Raw genomic sequence first — 21,314 nt, forward strand, 5'->3', positions numbered from 1 at the left:
GGGAAGAGCTGATTTCAGCATAGAACATAGGTTATTTGAGATTAGTCTGTCAATGAGGCCATTCATTGTACACAGGCAGACACCATGGTAAGGTGGTTAGACTTCGATCAAGATTCCTTAGATGCTATAATTTGTTGCTTGAAAAAATCTTATTTGTATTTATTTCTATGAACTCATAGAGCAAAGTCTATTATGATGTTAAGATGTGTGATTCATAAACAGACATTATTATTGATCCTGAGACAACTGTATGAAAAAGGACCCCACCAGCTCACTGCACTGAGCATAAAAAACAGACCCTGGCTGTCAGGAGGTTGGAAGACATGCTCTTCCTTTATCTACTGCACCTCTAAAAGAATATGCACTTCTACCATTAGTCTGTAATTGTTGTAAGATATCCACCAGAGAAGACTACTCGAACATGGGTTTAAGCCAACAAGAACCTCGAATCTAATCTCTGCTATTTAGTTTTCTTCCTGACCATTATCAATAATAATTTGTAACTAGCCTCAACTGCTGACAGTATGCTGTCCTAATTGGACAAGGAGTATGCAAAAGAAAGTGATATTTTTAAACATACTGTAAACCGTTTAGAAGTTTTTGGTTTTTTTACCCCATCTGAGCTGTGTTTACTGTATATCTCTATCTCTATCTTTTTCTGAGCACATGAGTCTTAAATCAGCTAAACAGCATGGCTAGGATTACAGCTGAGGCTTTGGCAGCTGAATCCACCCCACTTCTTAGCTTTCTGAGAGTCTAGCTTCATGGTGGGAGTCACAGGTACTGGCGGGAGTCACACTTATTGTCTCTGTGGAGTTTCTAGGTCCATGCCACCATCAAGAAGTTTGATATCAACTGCTCTTAGACACCATTTAAGTGTTTGGTGGCAGAGTCTCTTCAAAGAGTGGCAAGGATTTTGCTGCTAACTGCAAGTCAGGAAGCCTTTTATGAAGGAGCCATGCCTCTGTTTGCCTCTAGCAAACAACAGAGCCCATCTGAGGCGATGCTACTACCAAGAAGTTGTGCTTGACTCTATTCTTTTCTTTCAAGGTTTATTTTTTTTAGCTTTCTCCTGCTTTATGTAGAAATTCTTGCCAAATGTTTGGGCACCATTTATTTTCATTAGCTGACCAATGATCACACTGTTTAATTTTATGGCCATTGGATTACATTTTCTTATTCCACATTTCTTGGAAGAGGGGTTACTTTCTATATATTCATCCACATGATTTTATGAAGCCTCTGTTTTACAACCCCAGTTTTTGCAATGGAAACCAAGGGCCCAGTCACAGGGCAGGTACTAAATTGTAAACTCTGTATTTCTATCTCAAAAGACAAATTTCACATCTTTCCTTTTTCTAGGAAAAAGGAAACTAGACATTGAAAGTGGGAATCAGTGAGCCAAGGTCAAGATGAATATGGGCTGCTAGTTTGAAGTCATATTAGCTAATAACATTCCTGTATATAGCTTCCTTAGTTTCTAGGACTAGACCTGTGTGGGGGTTGGATCATGTTCCTGTGTTTATACCAGAAATAAGACTCAGGAGGAGGTTGAGTGGCAGGAAATGAAAAGGCCCAATGGAACCTTAAGTTTTATGCATCCATAGACTGGAAACAGTTCATTTGCCAACCACCATCCATGGCTATTGCCATGATGATGTAGGTGTGGTGGATCCATGGTGGAATACCAGTTACCTTCACTGCTATAGAGGTGGAGAGAATCACAGTGTAGGGTTCTTTTCATGTTGGTTCTGGTGCTGCTTTGGCTACCTTCTTGATGCAGACAGTACCCCATACTGAAACAACAAAAAACTACCGATGAACTCAGAGTTTGGCTGGGTCTATCAAGTGGTCCGATGAAGTCTTTACAGAGGTCTGGAGACCCCATAGTGACTTGACAATATAATGCTTAAAGAGTTATGCCAACTGCTGGTCTCTAAGCATGGAAGTAGCTGGGGGTAAATCACTCCCTATATGGGATGCAGCAAGCCCAAAGCAAAACAAAATAAGGAGGTCTATCTACCCTTTGCTGGAATCTAATGAGACTTTTGGTAGTCTCTTTAATGTACAGTTTATTTTTTTTTACCTGTCCAGAACACTGAGATCTGTATGTACAATGAAGTTTTAATCCATGCCTAAAACTTTAGCTGTGAATTGAGAGGTTTTGAAAGACAGGAAATTGTTAGATCCCATCAGAACCAGTTCCAGGAGGAGCTGATCAAACTACTATTTGAACTGCTTTAGTCCTGGTAGAGAACATTTCTACCTACCCAGAAAAGGTATCTCTAAAGACTAGTACATATTTGTATCTCCCCTGGCAGGCCAGATCTTGGGGAAGTCAGTTTTTCCAGAGTTTTCCAGGGTGTTGGACTCTCACTGAGGCCCGTTCCTGGGAAAGCACTCTCAGTTTTATAGTTCCTTGAGCAAGAACGTGGCATCTGAATGGCACAGCCTGAGCCAGGCTGTTCAGTCTAAGTATAAAAATCCTTGATCTGAGAAACTCAGGAAGTTCTGGGAACCTCAGATGAGTACCCTGGTGAGTATCACTTCCCAGAGTCCTATCAGCTGTTTCTGGGAGAATGATCTTTCCCTAGGGACTTACCTGAGGGTTTGAACTGTCTATGTTTTTTTTCTCTTTTCATTCTCTATTTTTTCTTGATCGTACCATGGAGTCTCTCAGGCAACACCAGGTCAGATCATGTCCACAGAGTATCAACAAGCCTCATTGGTCTTAGGGCCATTTGCCAGGCAGCTTGGTCAGGTGCCCAGTTACCTCTTGCCTCAGGGGAGTCCCTTTTGATGTCCTTGGCAGTGGGAGAGAGCTATTTGTAGGGTTAGTCAATAGCCTCTGGGAGGGACAAGATTATCTCCTTGTTCTGAATGTTCTTTCCCCAGTGATCAGAAGCCCCTTTTTTCTATCCCTAAACTGTGGGCATTTCTGGCAGTAAAAGCATAGTGACTATGTGTGTACCATGGTGTACTTTCCTTTTCCCATCTGAGATCCTCGATCAGATAAATGAGCTCTGCCCTCTGGGCTGAGGAACCTGGCTTGGGCCCAGATCATTTAGTTGAAGTGACTACTGCAGTTCCCATGAGCCTGGTGACAGTCGTACATGAGCACCTGCAAGTTGGCTTCAGGTAAGAGGGTAGGAGGACTGACGGTGGTGAGTATCTCAAGCCAGACTCGAGGGTGGTCCAGGAGTAGGACCTGTGACTGGGTCACACAGGCATTAGATAGACAGCATTTTGGTGTTCCTCGGAGTAGGGCCTCAGCAAATTTGTGGGGTAGTGTGTGACTATGACCCTGATACAGCGTTAGCTTGTTTCTTTGTTTGTTTGTTTGGTTGGTTGGTTGGTTGGTTGGTTGGTTGGTTGGTTGGTTTGGTTTGACTTATAGTTCTTTCTTTCTTCTTTCCTTCCTTCCTTCTATTGTTCTTTTCTCTATTGTATTAGCAGGAGCTGCCACAGCACTTACAGGGGGACATCCTGCCACTACAGAGGCTAAGCATTTGGACAGGTATGTCACAGGGCTTTTTCATAGCCCCAGTGTTTGGGTTAAAGATGCTTTTGTGATGTCTTTTGTTTCATAGACTGACAGCTGAAAAGGCTTTGAGGCATCTGGAAGGGCTAGCCTGGAGCCGAACTCAGAATTGCTTTTAAAACCCAAAAAGTCTTTTCTTGAGTCTCAGTCCAGATTAGTGACTCAGTGAGCCCTTTTCCTTTTTGCTCATGTACAGAGGGCTTGCTATGTCTGCAAACTCCAGTATCCAGAGGCAGTAAGACCAAGCTGCACCTAGACTTTTAAATCCATCTCTTAGTCTTTGGAGTTGTGATCTAAAGGACAGTGGCCATCCTACTCTGAGACAGGCTCCTCTGCCCCCTCTCAGCTAGTGGCTAAGATAGGTAGCCTCCAATATATAAAGTTCTCAGCAGACGATCTGCAGACCAAGGTCTGTAACTCTTGCAGCTTTCCCTCGGTGCCCTTTTATATTCTGTTTTCCTGGGAAACCTCTGGTGGAAGGGCAGGGGTCAGCATTTGGAGTCTCATCAAACAGGGTTGCGGAATTTTGTTAATTCCTGGGGAAATCGGGTCCATAAAACTCGCCTGCTGTAACCTCCCTTTGGATCTGTTCATTTAAAAGCAAAAATGGTTTGACTCATCTCTGCCAATGGGAAACTGGAGAATGCATCTTTCAGGTCCAAACCAGTGTATTCCTGTTTCTCTGGAGGAATCAAACTCATGAACATCAGAGGTTCCAGGTCTCTTCATAGCCAGGAGGTCTGTTTTCCAGGGTGACTGGCAGGGCACCAGGCTGCCTGTCCATCCAAGCCACAAAATAAGGATTGTATTTTTCCTTTTCGTTTCCAGGGTCATTTGGTATGGTTTCTTCATCTCATCATCAGAGAGGGAGCGAGTGGTTTTCAGCTTAGGCAAAAGGTCCTGTCCTAATCAGTTCTCTGTTCTTAAACACCTTTTCAGCTAACTCCAGCAACTAAACTTCCTTACGTCTATACAATTTTCTGACATTTATACCTTTTTTTTTTTTTTACTATCTGGGGCTGACTGGGTGGCAAAGGAAATATTTTTAGCGGCTCTCTTTAATCTTCCTAAAAAGGGCCTAGTGAACAGTATGGAAAGTCTCTTTGTTCAGTGCTGGACAGAAGAGAAAATCTGTTCTGTCCCGGCTGCATTGTCGGGTAACTACGCTCTTGCTCACGCAGCCCCTTCATTCACTCGTTCATTTGTTTGTTTGTTTAACTTTATTTTCAGAGAATAAGTGAGTTTTGAATTGTCCAGTTATAGGGATCATTGATTGAAAAACCACAAAAATAACAAAAAAAACCGAAAACTTCCTTGTTTTCTTCTGTGGGGCTGCTTAGAGCAGGCAGTGATCTTGGGAGAGTATTTCTTCTTCCCTGTGTGCACTCAGCTCAGATAGCATGGTGCTCGGGATGAGAGGCTCGGCCCCACCCTGACATGGGAACATGGACAACTAGGGACCCTGAGCAGTAGTGAAGCCATGAAACAAGCAAGAACTCCAAAGTGGGACTGGGGTGGGGTGTTTGTTTCTCTAGGTGATCTGGCAGAACCAAAAGAATTTGGTTCCCCAACACAGGGGACGAAGGTCTTAAGTCTGGGTGAGGTTATCACACCAGAGAAAGCCATTGGTCAGTACTGGGAGAAAGAATTGGCAGATGGGAATCTGGTGAAATCTCACACCTTTCTGGACCCTGGATCAGCAACCTTTGTCAACCTCTCCTGTGGGTACTAACAGAAGGCACCTTAACCAGACTGTCACTCCAGAGGTGACAGGCCAGGAAACTTTCTAATTGATTCCTTTTGGGGTGGAGGTGTCAGAATCCTCAGAAACCTTAGGCAGCAGTTGACCAAAGGGAGTTCTGGGGACCTGGAACACCAGGTTTGGCATTACACTCATCCCTATTCTGAGGGACTCTGAGATACACAGTGTCTCAGTGTCTGGATCCTGGGGATCTCAGTGTGACCTCGAGAAAAGCTATTGACATATATACCAGAGAAGATTGCTTGGACATCATTTTAAGCCAATAATATATTTTTTTTAGCTAGTCAGTGATTACACTGGGTGTTCGGGATCCCAGACTAGTTCAAGTCTTTCTGAGCATGACCTTTTAAGCACGGAATCCATGTTCTGGGTAGATATACTTCAGCGAATGAGAAGAGTTAGCCACAAGAAGAAGTACAGAAGTCAGAAAGCAGAGTTAGTACATTTAGAGGCCTTCACATAACAATGAACTTTGAAGACCTAGATCTTTGTTTTTCACTTTGGCTGACAATGCAGTCTACATGCTGAGTTTTATGGCCTAGATAACACTTCCATCATGAAGTCAGTTGTGGTAAGGTCTGGGGGCCTCTAACATCATTTTCAGAAATTAGACTTTAAAAGAATAATACCCTTCCTCCTCATCGATACTTTTCTAATTGGCCTCAAAGATGAATTTTATTAATAGGTTATGAATTATTATTCCATAGGTTCTATATCACATGGAAGTATTTGTAAACAACAAATGAGTTCAAGATCTTTTTGATCCCAATATTGCATGTTCTGGTTGGAAACTCTTGACAAAGCTTCCCAAAACTTACCAGTGACCCAGCTCAATGAGGGTTTTGCACTATTTTATTTACTTCCATAGTCAGAAAATTTTCAGTTTCTGAGTACTTCAACCCACTACAAAGATTACAGTACTGTTCAATACTTGTTCACTAGGGGCAAACCAGAAAGCCTCACAAGTTGGAGGAGGAAATAAAAGACAGCAACAAAGCCCATTCACCTGTGCTGAGCAGCAAGAGAGACTAAAAGGGGGCACTTGCTCTTGCTAGGTCTGGGGAGCTCTGCTCTGGAACATGGGTTCATCAGCCTGGGCAGGAAGAAAATGGCATTTTTGAGGGCTAATTCATTTTCTCTAGAACTATTGTGACTAGAAAAGCATGCTCCTAGGCATGGCTGTAGCACAGCTGCAGGTGAACCTGGGTAGTATGATCAGGGCAGCCAGTCTCTAGAGGTCACTATGGGACTTGCTGTAAATTAGGGAGCAGAATATGTGTGGTTTAAGCAAAAGTGAGAAACACACTGGGATTGTCTTTCTCTGTGCTCATGCTGCCTGCTGATGGGCATGGTTAAATGATCATGGTCAGTGATGGAGCAGAGCTGATGCCTTCCCACTCCTACTATCTTCTAGAAAGCCGAACTCCAGCCAGGCACCATTCTCTCTCATCACATTCTTCCTGACAGCTTTGTTCTGCCTGGTCAGCTCCTGGTCTCTGATTCCCAGGGCTTCTCTTCCTCCTATTTGCATTTCTCCTTCTCTGCCAAATGAAAACTGCTCAGAAAACCTAAGGAGAAATAAAGAAATGTTCAACATCCTTAACCATCAGAGAAAATGCAAGTCAAAATTACTCTGAGAGTTCATTCATCCTTAGCTAGAATGGCTAAGATCAAAAACACAAATTACAGCTTATGCTGGAGAGGATGTGGAGCAAAGGGAGCACTCCTCCACTGCTGGTGGGAGTGCAAACTTGTACAACCTCTTTGGAAAACAATATGGTAGTTTCTCAGAAAATTAAGAGTCAATCTACCTCAAAATCCAACTATATCACTCTTGACAATATACCCAAAGAACACTCCATAATACCACAAGGACACTTGCTCAACTATGTTCATGACAGCTTTTTCATAATATCTAGAATCTGAAAACAACCTAGATGCCCCTTAACTGAAGAACGGATAAAGAAAATGTACATTTACACAATAGAGTACTTATTACTCAGCTGTTAAAAAAAAATGACATCATGAAATTTGCAGGTCAATGGATAGAACTAGAAAAAAAGCATCCTGAGTGAGGTAACCTAGACCCAGAAAGACAAAACACGGTATGTACTCACTCATAAGTCGATATTAGATGTAAAGCAAAGGATAACTATGCTACAATCCACAGACCCAGAGAGGTTAGGTAATAAAGGGGGAGCCAGGGGGACTACATGGCTCTAAATTAGGAAAAGGAAATAGAAGAGTTCTCCTATGTGGACTAGAAATGGTTGGTGATGGGAACATGAAGGGTCAGGTTGGGGGACAGATGGAGCAGGAGAGTACTGAAAAGAGATGACTGGAAGGGGGCATTTGGGGATCAGGTAGAAACCTGAAGTAAGGAAAACCCCCAGAAGTCTACAAGGATGACTCCTTGAAAGAGATGATACGTAGCCTGAACTGGCCATATCCTGTGATCAGATTGGTGACTACCTCAACTGTCATCAGAGAGGCTTCCCCCAGTAACTCAGGGAGATTTGCAGAGACCCACAACCAAACATTACGCTACCTTTGAGGAATATTGCTAAAGAGAAGAAGAAAAGACTGTAGCAGTCAGAGGGGTCAAAGACATCATAAGAAAACTCACAGAAACAACTAGCCCGGGCCCATAGACGCTCACAGCATCTTAACCAACAATCAGGGAGTCTACATAGAACCAACTTAGGCCCTCTACATCCCTCTACATACTTATGCCAGTTGTGTGGCTCGGTCTACTTGTGAAACTCCTAACCATGAGAATAGGGGCTGTCTCTAATGCCTTGGCTGGCTTTTGGAAACATATTCTTCATACTGGATTGACTTGCCCAGCCTAAATACAAGGGGAGGTGTTTAGTCTTGCTACAACTTTTACATGCCATGATTTGTTGATACCCATGAGAGGCCTGCCCCTTTCTAAACAGAAACAATGGAAGAGTGAATTGGGGAATGGTAGAAGAGGAGGGAGGGAAAACTTCAGTAAAGATGTAAAATAAATAAATTTAATTTATAAAAGAATGAGTAACTGAATATTTAATTAATTATATACAACTACAATATAAAATAACATCTCTGAATTTGATTCTCTTTTTATATTTGATGTCTTTAATAAGGAAAGTTTTCAGTGTTAAACTAAGTAAAATATTTGTGTTGTAAGAGAAGTAAAATGTTGTCCCTCTTACATTATAAATTAAATACTTTAATCATATTCTATGAGATTCAAAAAATTATACAGATTCTCTTTCACCTGTGTCTCTGATGTACACAGCACCGTTGTGTCTTTTAAGAATTTGATTACTATACCTTCTGAGTAAAAAATAGCTGATTATAGTTAATCTCATCTATCCCTCTCTAGACAGGGCACGAGCCTGAACAATGGCCTCAGAGGACCACATGCCAGGCCCTGTGTGCCTCATTGAGAATGTGAAAGGGCAACTGGTAGCCAACCAGAAGGCTCTGGATTATCTGTCTGCCATCAAGAAGCCAGTGGTGGTGGTGGCCATCGTGGGCCTCTACCGCACAGGCAAGTCCTACTTGATGAACAAGCTGGCTGGGAAAAAAACAGGTGAGTGCCTCCAACACAGCTGAGCTGGGTCCTCTGAACACACTCCCATTGTCTGCTTTGTGCATGAGAGTGTAAAGAATTTAATCTTCTAGTCACAATTGAATGTTGGGATCCTTTTTGCTCTTGTTGCTTAGTCTGTTTGTTTTTGATTTTTGAGACAAGGTCTTGCTATATAGCTCAAGCAGGCCTTTAGTTCAGTATGTAGTCCTGGATGACCCTGAACTTATGATAGAAACTATATTAATTACAACACTGTTTGGTCAATGGCTGAGGAGTATTCCTAATAAGATTTTGGCATCTTTCTCAACTTTCTCCTTTGGTAGCTACATGACATTTGTCTGTTTCTGCCTTCTTTCCTCCTCTGTCTCTGCTTGAATTTTTCCACTTTACCATATTCTGTCCTGCCATAGGCCAAAGCAGCTTCTTTTTTTTTTTTTTTTTTTTTTTTTTTTTTTTGGTTTTTCGAGACAGGGTTTCTCTGCAGCTTTAGAGCCTGTCCTGGAGCTAGCTCTTGTAGACCAGGATGGTCTCGAACTCACAGAGATCCGCCTGCCTCTGCCTCCTGAGTGCTGGGATTAAAGGTGTGCGCCACCACCACCCGGCCCCAAAGCAGCTTCTTTATGAAGAAATGCTAATAAAATATTCATAGCATACAGAGGGAAATCCCACATCAAGTTTGTCTTTATGATTGTCTTTTAAGTATCTAGTTCTGCGGCATTAAACAAATTTATGCAACCATCTATCTCCTCCATCCATCTCTAGAAGTAGTTCATTGTTCATCTTATACCATTATTATTACACATGCTGTATTTATGACTAAGGCTGTCCTAAGAATGTCACATAAGTAAACTCAGGCATAATATGTTTTCTCTCTCTCTCTCTCTCTCTCTCTCTCTCTCTCTCTCTCTCTCTCTCTCTCTCTGGTGTGTGTGTGTGTGTGTGTGTGTGTGTGTGTGTGTGACTGGTTCTTTCACTTAGTAAGACACCTCAAGGTTTGCCACTGTGAGAACGTGTGTCAATTTGTTTTCCTTTTTGAGGTTCAATGATAATGTGTACCTCACACTGCCTTATCCATTCACCTGTAGACAGGACAGCTGAGTACTCTGAATGATGTTGGCATGAATACGGCTGTAGAGACACCTGTCGGAGTCCAGGCTTTCAGGTTTTCTAAGCTGTATTGGCTTTATCACTGATCAAATGACTGACAGCAGCAGTGTAAAGATAGAGGGTTTACTTTGCCTCAAAGCCCACTATGGTAGGGAAGACAGCACTTTCTGTATCCATGTGTAGTGGCAGGAGCTTGTGGCTTGTTTATATTATGGCTGAGCAGGAAGCAGAGAACTTCAAGGCCAGTATTATAAACTTCAAAGGCCTGGCTCCTACCAGCCATGTCCAGTTCCTAATGCTTCCATATCTGCCAACACAGTATCAATAACTGGGGACCAAGTTTTTAAATACATGAGCCTGTGATGGACATACAAATCATAGCATTCTGCTCCTCACTCCAAAATGCTTTTGATATAACTTCAAACTTCCCTATAATCTTAAACTTTTAACAGTTTATAACACCTCAGTTCTATATGAGACTCAAACAACCATTTTTCTGTGAGCCTTTGCAAAATAAATTTTAAGTTACTTACCTGTAATATGCAATGGACATGGAATGAATATTCCTATTTCCAGTGTTCAGGAGGAAAGGAAGGAAAGAAAATGCCATAGCAAAACTAAACCCCAGCAGGAAAAACACCAAACCCTATAGTTCCACGTGCAGTATATAGGGCATGTGGTGACCAACCCTGGACAGCAGCAGCTTGCCAACCCTGATTCAAGGTCCTTGCTGCTTGTGGAACACAAGGGCTCTCTCTAGGGCCAGGTCCACTCACTGAATCCAGGTTTCCTCAGTGAACAGTCCACAGCCCTGGCATCTCTAACTTCCTGGGGTCTCCATTGTTACTTCAGCTTTACCACCACTGCCTCACACACAGCAAGCTCAGCAGATGCACATAAGAGACTGACCCTGCTACACATTTTCTATGGCGCCGTGGTGCAAGCCTGGAGGTCAAGTGACTGTATGTAGCTTTCCATGTATCTGAAAACTGAATTTTTGTTATATCTCTGTTTGTGAGATCAGCACAAGCTTGGTTCTAGTCAATTCTCCTGACTTGATTGTGCTGATTTTTCAAAAGAGATTTATTTACTTATTTACTTTAAATTTATTTATTTTAATTTTACATGTAAGAGTATTTTGCCTGTGTACCACATGAATGCCTGGCATTCACAGATATTAGAAGGGGACATAAGGTTCCCTGCATCTGGAGTTATAGGCAGCTGTGAGCTGATAACTGAACTCTGGTCCACTACAAGAGCAGCAGGCACACTTAACCACTGAGCCATCGTTTCTTTTCCATTATGCTAATTTTATTATCACTTTCTTGAAGCACTTGTTTCCACATGTCTAATCCCTCCTTTCCTCTCTGTTTCCAGGTTTCTCTTTGGGCTCCACAGTGCAGTCTCACACCAAGGGGATCTGGATGTGGTGTGTGCCTCATCCCCAGAAGGCAGGCCGCACCCTAGTTCTGCTTGACACAGAGGGCCTGGGGGATGTTGAGAAAGTAAGGATTGAGGGCTCAGTGTGCAATTCAACCCCTCATCTCTGAGTATTATACACTGTTGCCCTGCTCTATGCCATTTTAAACCATTTGCACTCATTGTGTGTGTGTGTGTGTGTGTGTGTGTGTGTGTGTGTGTGTGTGTGCGCCCTGCTGCACAACAGGTGGGGTCAGTTCTCTTTTCCACCACGCAGGTTCTGAGCACTGAACTCAGCTGCAACTTCACGGAAAGCATTTTTCCCACCAAGTCTTCTCACTGAAAATCTAGTTTTTCACTCAGAGTTTAAACGTCAACATCGCATCCTTCTCATTTTTACTTACGGGACATGTAGTCATGTTTAGTCAACAAAGAAGAGGGAACTTGTCACAAGTCTGGCTCACAGAACAGCAGTGTGGGAGCCTGCAGTGTTGAGACACTAGCAACAGACTAAGCAGAACTAGTGAGAATCAACACAAATAAAACCCCAAACCAAAGAACATTCACCTGTGAGTGCTGTGGACGGCACCTGTAGGTTCATTACTGGTTTTGTTTTGTTTTGTTTTGTACCTTGCAAAGGTCACAAAGGCTTCCCTCACTTTTTTAGGCAAATATGTCCTCTCACGAAATCAGTATATTTAATTACTGCTGATCTGAAAGTCACATAAGAGCAAAACATACTCCTGAACCACATGCATTCTGACTTCCAGGGTGACAACCAGAATGACTGCTGGATCTTTGCCCTGGCTGTGCTTCTCAGCAGCACCTTTGTGTATAATAGCATGGGAGCCATCAACCAGCAGGCCCTGGACCAGCTGCAGTATCCTTTCCGTGGGGCAGCCCTACCTTCATAAACCAACTCTGTGACTCTAGATCTTGCTTAATGAACATAAAAGATGAAAATAACTCATATGTATGTAGCCACCATGTTCATACCAATGTTAGGAGCAAGGCAAATGAAGGTTTGGGGCTAGGGTCCAGGAAGATGTGGAACTAATACAGGATGGCCACCCTGGAGCTGTGCTTGGTGCTCTGGTTGTTTCTGGGTTTTCCTTAATTATCTGTTCAGCTACGTGACAGAACTGACAGACAGAATCAGAACAAGATCCTCACCTGACCAGGATGAGTTGGAGGACTCAGATGAATTTGTGAGCTTCTTTCCAGACTTCGTGTGGACTCTGAGAGACTTCTCTCTCGAGCTGAAAGTAAATGGGGAATCCATCTCCCCAGATGAGTACCTGGAGAATTCCCTAAAGCTTATACAGGGTAAGAGACTGACAACTGGTAAATGAGGATTTCAAAACCCTGAAAATTCAGATTTTTCTATCTATACTTTTCTTATTCCTGGTGCTCCTTTTTCTTCTACCTGGCTACTCTTAAGAATTAGTGCTTAATATACAATTTGATAGATGAATTAAACATTTTCTCTTTTGTTCTAGAAATAAGTTTGTCTTTTTCTTTCCCTTTATACTGATTGATTTGACCTCCCTACCCTGGACTTGTTTTAAGATGAAACACAAAATATGGTACAAAATGATTGTATATTTGATAAATGTAGATTAAAATGTTCCCAGAAATCAAGCCCAAACTTTGGGAAATTGTGGCCCACACACAACTGTTCAGCTGCCAGGCATTTTTGGAAATGAAATGATGTTGTACTCGAGGAATTACACGTTGTCTATGCACACAGCCCAGATTTTATAAAGCATTTTAGATGACTGAAAATGCTTAAAATAGGCAGCCCCCATTTTGTTCTTTCTGTTTTGCATTTTCAGGGTCTCACTATATAACCTGGGCTGACCTCAACTTATAATTCTGCCTTGGCTTCCAGTGGTCCAGAATTCCAAAAGCTCACGTGACTGAATTTTAGAACATATACTCACCTTCCAGGACCTGGTTGATAATCCTGTTTTCTGCTCTATCTAGGAACCAGCCAAAAAGAAAAAGAAAAACAGTTAAATCTGCCACGGCTCTGTATCCGTAAATTCTTCCCAAAGAAGAAATGCTTCGCCTTTGAGCGGCCAGTACAAGGGAAAAAGCTTGGCCAGCTGGAAGCACTGCAGGACGAAGACCTGGACGCTGACTTCGTGGAACAGGTGGCAGACTTCTGCTCCTACGTATTCAGCTCGCCCAAGGTTAAAACGCTTTCAGGAGGCATCAAGGTCAATGGACCACGTGAGTCTCTTCCCAGTCCTGCTCAGTGCTTAGGCCCCAGTACCATGAGATAGCTATGACCTACTTCAACCTTGAAGAAATGTAGGCCTATCACCACTGTAGTGTGAAGCTGCGGATGGTACCAGCATTTATAACAGATTTTCTGTATCACATTTTCTTGTTGAATAAAAAGAAAAGGGGGTAAAAGAAAAAAAGCCTTTTTAAATTACCCAGAAACCTGGTTCTGTGTCCACCAATGTGATATGAACTAAACAGATATGGCCCTTAATACGTAAGTACAATAACATCTGCACGGAGCTAGTGAGTATCATCAGCGAATACACAAAGTTCCCTTGGGCAATGCTATTTGTTTCTAATCAGCCTGATGGAGAATTTTTTGACTGGAAGAGCACATTTTGCTCCTGACTTGGAGTGAAATGTTTACTATGGACAGGACTGGTAACACAGACAAATATGAAAGAGGTGTGGAGTCTGTTCTCATGGTGGTGCCTGATTAAAAATGGGCACAAGCATTGCATAGACAGGGGCTCTTGTAATCTCCATCCAACATTCTTAGCCTTTGGGGTCTCAGACTTCAGGAGAGGACCTTTGCACAGAGTAATGTCTAATCCCATCAAGGTGAAGTAGAGGCTGAGAGGCTTCTGTCTGTCATTCTTCCAAATTATGCTAAGGACACGGATGCTTTCAGGCACCGATGACTGACATATCCAGAATTCCACAGAACAGTGCTCCCTTCATCCTTCTGTAGCAAATATTGTCCCCTCTTTCCTGGTTGTAGGACTGAAGAGTTTGGTGGTGACCTATGTGAATACTATCAGCGGTGGGGGTCTGCCCTGCATGGAGAATGCTGTCCTGGCTTTGTCCATGACTGAGAACGCAGCTGCAGTGCAAAGGGCCATTGCCCACTATGACCAGCAGATGAGCCAGAAGTTGACACTGCCCACGGAGACCCTCCAGGAGCTGCTGGACCTGCACAGGGCCAGTGAGAAAGAAGCCATCAAGATCTTCATGGAAAATTCCTTCAAAGATGTTAACCAAGTGTTCCTAACGGAATTAGTGGTAATAGTTCTCTCAGGTTTGCCTGGATGTAGAATTGGAATGCAGAAGGCTGTGAAGAAATTATATGGGTGTCTGAAGAGTGGAAATGTCACTAGATTTTAAAGTGCTAACTGCTACATATTAATACATAGAATAAATAGTAAAAATGGGTATCACAGACTCAGAATTTTAAAACCTTTCTCCTTTCATGACTAAGTTTGTAACATTCCCCCTTGCTGAATTAAGTACAGAAAAGTAATTAGAGTGTCTGATCAAATTGCATGCCCAGTGTCAGCAGACTGATTCAGGCCAATAGCAAAGAAAATGTTAGCCCTAGCTATCGGAAGCAAATTAACATTGAACCATGTTTATTCTATGTTCCATCTGTCACCCAGTCTGGAAAAAGTGGTTTGCCTCTAAAGGTGTGAATCTCTGCATTGAAATCCTCGGCCAAGGAGCAAAGATGATGTCAGTAAAAGCTGGATCAGAAGAAGGAAAGGGGTCCTTATCATCAGTGCTTAGAAGTTTTCCTCTGATTGTTTTTACTGTGTTTATTTTTCTTTTGAGAAATGATCCCAGAAATTCTAAACTCAGTTTTTTTTCATTCTTTCTTTGTTGTCATTTTTACATTAAAGACCAAGTTAGAAAGCAAGCAAGAGGAATTTCTTACGAAGAATGAACAGGCGTCCTCAGACCGCTGCTCAGCTCTGCTTCAAGACATTTTCGGTCCACTAGAAGAAGACGTGAAGCAGGGAGTTTATTACAAACCAAGGGGTTTTTGTCTTTTTAACCAGAAATTACAGGAGTTGAAGAAAAAGTACTATAACACACCCGGAAAGGGAGTGCAGGTAACCAAGTTTACGTGTGTGTTCTGGGAAGCTGTTGACCTGGTTCAGACTGCAGTGTGATCCCCAAGCATCATGGTGAAAGGATATTATTGGTTGTAGTCCAAGCATCGGCTTCAACATCACATGTGGGAAGGTTCTCACACTTGATGTGTCCTGCTTACTCATCAGAGACAGTGCAGTCACCTAACACTTGAGTTCACACTGGACAGTCACATAAACCACCAGTGTGACAGTCACACTGTGTTTCAGCTGGACTCTACTTTTTGTGTTGGAAAGGGCCCAATGATTGCCCCTTAAACAAAACTTATAATTCATCAGTTTGGACTTCACACTGCCTTTAAACAACAACTGTGTCAGATAATAACGTCCAATGTCTGTCTGTCCATCACTCTTCTGCAGCCCCAACTTCCGTTCTTGTCTCATTCCCTCAGATCTTTTTGTTCTCCACAAGGGCGACAGGACACTTTCTCCATCTTTGACCATGGTACCATTAACTCTGAAGTTCGAGCCCTCAATCTGAAATGATAATCTTTGTTTTTTAAAACGGTCCTCCAATAAAAGATATTCTTTAGTGGAGTCCAGCTTGAACTATTTGCCTGTTTCTATAACTGGGAATCTTAGTACCAAGAGGCATCACTAGAGGAAAGTGGGTAGGAGGAAGGTACAAAAGTTTGCAGTCATTCCTGATGTTAACCTCATGTTCTCTGAATTTGGAGGCTGAAGATGCTCTGAAGAAGTTTTTGCAGTCCAAGGAAGATGTTATTGAGGCAATTCTACAGACAGACCAGGCTCTGACAGAAAAGGAAAAGGAGGTTGAAGGTGAGGCACAAATTAAGGGGCTATATGCCCTGCAAAGCTATGGAATGTTTAAATTACTTGTAAACCTGGGACCTTAAAGCTGAGCTAAAAGAGCAAAGTTGTATCTTACTGACTTGCGCCAGGCATGGTAGTACTATGACGTCAGCAGTAACGAGGAAGCAGGTGAGGAGAAGAGAGCAACACGTGGTGTATTTTCACTGTCCTTCCTGCTTTTCTTCACAGTGGAGCATGTGAAAGCTGAAGCTGCAGAGACTGCCTCAAAAATCCTGGAGGAAATGCAACAGAAGAACGATCAGTTGATGAGAGAGAAAGAGAAGAGCTACCAGGAACGCATGCAACAGCTGACTGAGAAGATGGAGAAGGAACAGGCCCAGTTGAGGGAGGAGCACCAGAGGGCCATTGAGCACAAACTTCAGGTACTTTAATTACATCATCTTCTATGCTCTCTTCACTTAAAGATATTTTAAATGTGTGTGTGTGTGTGTGTGTGTGTGTGTGTGTGTGTGTGTGTGTTTGTATGTATGTATTTCTTGGTGTGTGTTTCTATGTGTGTGTGTGAATGTATGTTTATTTGCATATGTGCATGTAGTATCTATAGAGGCTGATAGGGAGTCCAATCCCCAGGAGCTGCAATTATAGGTGGTTGGAACTGCCTGATTTGGAGACTTACAACTGAATTTTGGTTTATAGGCCTTTTTATTGCTGAGCCATCTATCCAGGCTCCTGTTCTTTACATTTCTATTCATCATGAAATGTAATGAAGCCTAAAGTCTAACCAAGCCTGTTCCCTTATGATCTTTATTCCTAAACACCCACTTGAGAGTCGATTGTCCATGTCTGGTGATTAAGTTAGTAATGTGTAATGGAGTCACACTAAATCCTTTAGTAATATATCTGTTTATTTATGCCAGCTATTCTCTTTATGTTTTGTCTTTATTTCTTTCTTAATACTCTATGAACCAAAAATTATATCCCTATTACATGGAAGAAACACAGGTCCACATAAGATTAAAAAATATACAATCTTAGTACTTTGGGAAGTAGAGGCAGGAGAATCAAAAGGTCAAAGTCATCCTCAGCTATACAGGACATTCAAAACCAACCAGGGGAATAGTCTCAGATATAAATAAATAAATATATAGACAAACAAACAAACACTATTTATAAGATACATATGACAGGTTTTTTTCCATGTTACCTGGTATGTGTTTATATGTAAGAGTTTATATCTATGTGTCAGCCTGTCTGTCCCTCCGTTTTCCTACTCTGCTCCTAAAGTGTGTGCAGTGGGGAGTTAGATGACGAAATTCATTATCTTCAGTCTGGGACTCTGATTTTTATACCCATCATCTGTGGAAGCTTACACTAAATTTATTCTACCTCTCTGTCTCTCCTCCATCTCCGTCTCTGTCTGTCTGTCTCTCTCTGTCTCTCTCTCTCTTTCTCTTTTGTTCTCATCTCTCTCCTCTCTCTTTCCTGTCTCTGTGTGAAGTGTGTGTGTGTGTGTGTGTGTGTGTATGTGTGTGTGTGTGTGTTAGTGTTTCTTCATGTGTGTGCATGGATGTGAGGACCAGAGATCTCCTTTCATCCTTCCTCCCTCACTCTCCACCATATTTTTGGAGACAGGGGTCTCTCACTGTAACTCAAGCTCACTGATGGGGGTCACCCGACTGGCAAATGAGTTTCAAGGATATGTCTATATCTGACTCCCCTGCCTGTTATTACAAAGCAGTGTTGTGTCTAGCTTTAACTTGGGGGCTCAGGATTCCAGCTCGGGTCTTATGCTTGTGCAGCAGGCATGTTACTGACAGTCATCCCCCAGCCTCTAGACTAAATTTCTTAGTCTATGATTCAGAGCATTAGTCAGATTTTCAGAATTCATTCCTGTGTTGCATATTTATATAAGATATGAATAGGCTGATGTACTAAAGTCTAGAATGTTAAAATTTGAAGTCAAACACATGATTAAGATTACCTACAGGGGTCATAGGCAACCAATGTGAAACAAGAACTGCACTGATAATTTAGGTTTATCAATGGAACTGTTTTTAGCTAAAGGAATCCCAGGAGAAGTGACAATAGCTGCCCAAAGAAAATGATAGTTTTGGGGAGGGGAATAGAAAATCCAAAAAAAGAGAAAATTTTGAATATTAACGTTTACTCATGTCTAAAAACAAGTTAAAGGAGCATAATAAAAATCCAGGGTAAAGAAATTTTAGGGAATTAAATAATAAAAATTTACTACTATGGAACCTGCATAAAACATGAGGATGAATTCGCTGCGATGTCTCATTCTCTCCACTTGTCACTTTTTAGGAACAGGATCGACTCCTAAAGGAGACCTTCCAGCAGGAGCGCCAAAGTCTTCAGAAAGAGATAATGGCTCTCCATGAAGAGGCAGCTTCACGCAAATGTATCATAAGCTAAAGGCCTAAAGAATAGTGATTTCCTAACTCTCAAAACAGAGATGAATAGGCTGCAGAACTGGGAACAAGAGTTGCTCCCATTAATAATTGGGTCCTGCATCAAAGAACTAAAAATCTGCAAAGATGTTCAGTGTAATCACCAAAATCATGTTCATCTTCATATAAGATTTTGCACCAAGGATGCCATTGAGATCTCTATCATAAGAGAGGTACTAACAGCACTGCCCAGAAGAAAGTTTGTTTTCTAGATAATCTCCAGTAGGCAAATGGACACTGAGCCTTTGCTCCAAGTTGCCTAGGGAGGTGATAGGTCTGAAGGCCAGCACCATTCCTTACTGGAGACAATGAAAAGATCTACATTATTTCAAAATTGCTCAATCTTTCAGCAGTGGCATTATTTGTGGACATTGGTGGGAGATAATCCTACCAACACACTTTATTATGAATGAAGACACCTGCATGGAATGTGTGTGTGTGTGTGTGTGTGTGTGTGTGTGTCTGTGTGTGTGTGTGTGTGTGTGTGTGTGTGTGTGTGTGTATCCCACTTGAAGATGGAAGAAGTCATTGGCATGACAAGGAGAAGAATTCACAAATCCATTGGTGAAGAAGCAAGTGTTTCAATGCACATAGATTGAAATTATAACAGAAATTTCCAAACTTTAAGAGTTGGCTTTGAATTACATAGTAACATGATACTTAAGCATAATGTAGAGCAGTAACTTTAAAGATGAACATTAAATTATGATGTGTAATCTCTAGCTATCAATGGTACTTTAACAATTTATATGTAACTATGAACTTACACTACTCTTTCCTACTATTAGCACTTGAACGCCTGTTGATTTTTTGCAAGCGGAACAAAGATTGTTTTCCGTCTATTGACGGTTTCTTAGTACTATGGAGTATAGACAAACTGTATTCCAACTGCCAAAAATGCAAGGTATAGTTAGCATCTTTTAATGGGATTGGGAGCAGTGCAAGCATGAGGACCTAAATTCAGATGCCAGCACCCACATAGCAAATCAGACGTGGTGACATGGTGCTGTGCACTTGTAAGTCTAGCGCTGAGGTTGGGGCAGAGGTAGACAGGACAACCCCTGGGGCCTATTAGCCAGCCAGTCTAGCCAACAGATGGACTGGGGTCTCTGGGAGATCCTGATTCAGAAAATTAGGTGGAAAGAACATATTCGTGATGTTTGCTAGACGTGAATGTGACCAGAGATAATCATATTATGCAAGTTAAATCAGTCTCAGAAAAATGTTTTTCTTTAATATATAACTCATAGACTGCATATAGATATATAAAATTATGTATGTATCATATGGCAAAATAGTTTAAAATTTAACTGTCTAGGGAAACAAAGATGACTAGTGGGAAAAGCAGGCATGAAGAGAAGGGTGGGGCAAATACTAAACACATAAGATACGCTTATTTGAAAATATCTTCCTATAATATAGCAACATGTATAATAAGTATATGCGATGAAAATTATAACAACCATTTGTGATCAACAAGGAACATTTTAAAATAAGAATTCTAACAACTCCTTGTAAATAACATTGGCAACGCAGATAAATCAACTCATTTCTAAAGCGAAGCACACAGCACTGAAACTCACTGTATTTGCTACTTCCCTGGTTGCTGCAAACAAAATACCCAGTAAAGGCAACTTTTCAGAAACCTTTTAGAATAGAAACGAAGAAATGTACCAAATAATAATGTGAAATTTAAAATGATTTAAAATAAGTGGAATAACAATTCAGGCTTTAAAATGAGAGGACTTCGGTAAAAATAATGTTTATATATCAATGTATATTTACCCACTAAGTTAAATAGAAGTACAGTTCTTCTGAAACTTCACAAAATGATCCTAATTTTGACTCAGAGAATTATGCCAATCACATGGGTCAAAGCAGAGCTCTGAAAAGACATCCTGAGATCTCTAAGGCATGTGTAGGAGCTGGTGTGATGGCACACACATCAAGTCACAGTACTTAAGATGCAAAAGAACAGGTCTTATCAGTTTGCAGCTAGTCATAGTGAGACTCTTAAAAAAATTGTATGTAACTGATACCAGAGTTTATTAAAATAATAGAAAACATATCAGGAAATAATTAAGAGTAAGAAAACTGCAACACCATGCTTGAATAATCAGAATCCATTTATTTCACATGAAAACCATTAAAATAAATTGGTCACTGTTAAGTTTCCAATGCTCTCCTTGACAATCTTGGGCTGTTCAGTTATCTAGCGCCTAGGGCTCTTGCTTTCCTCTATTCTTCCACCCTCTGAAGATTCCATTTTACACTGCAGTAAACCCTGTTAGGTCAGTGCCGGGTTCTAATGACTCTTCACACGACCCTGTACAACTCCCACAGTGCTGTGGACACAGCATTGTGCTGTAAACACCCATGTGCCCATGGTTTTCCTAACTTGAAGGTCCTGCCTCTGCTCTGCAGGAACTCTGTGATCGCTGTTGCTGTGGCTGTATGTTTTCAGCATTAAGAAACTCCTGGACTCAAATGTTGTCCTTAATCG

General features: G+C 41.7%; 1 protein-coding gene across 1 annotated transcript; it reads left to right on the plus strand.

Moving 5' to 3' along the window:
* The first annotated feature begins 3,007 nt into the window (after positions 1-3,007).
* On the plus strand, positions 3,008-19,801 carry LOC119800912 (guanylate-binding protein 1-like). The gene is made up of 12 exons (XM_038311286.1): positions 3,008-3,138; positions 3,457-3,517; positions 8,674-8,883; positions 11,368-11,495; positions 12,180-12,289; positions 12,539-12,735; positions 13,396-13,644; positions 14,423-14,703; positions 15,318-15,530; positions 16,247-16,349; positions 16,572-16,765; positions 18,666-19,801. Exons 3-12 carry the CDS (start codon positions 8,694-8,696, stop codon positions 18,774-18,776), a joined length of 1,776 nt encoding a protein of 591 aa, XP_038167214.1. The 5' UTR covers positions 3,008-3,138; positions 3,457-3,517; positions 8,674-8,693; the 3' UTR covers positions 18,777-19,801.
* The last annotated feature ends 1,513 nt before the right edge of the window (positions 19,802-21,314 follow it).

Source organism: Arvicola amphibius, chromosome 14 (assembly GCF_903992535.2).
Source record: "Arvicola amphibius chromosome 14, mArvAmp1.2, whole genome shotgun sequence".
NCBI classification, from domain to species: Eukaryota; Metazoa; Chordata; class Mammalia; order Rodentia; family Cricetidae; genus Arvicola; species Arvicola amphibius.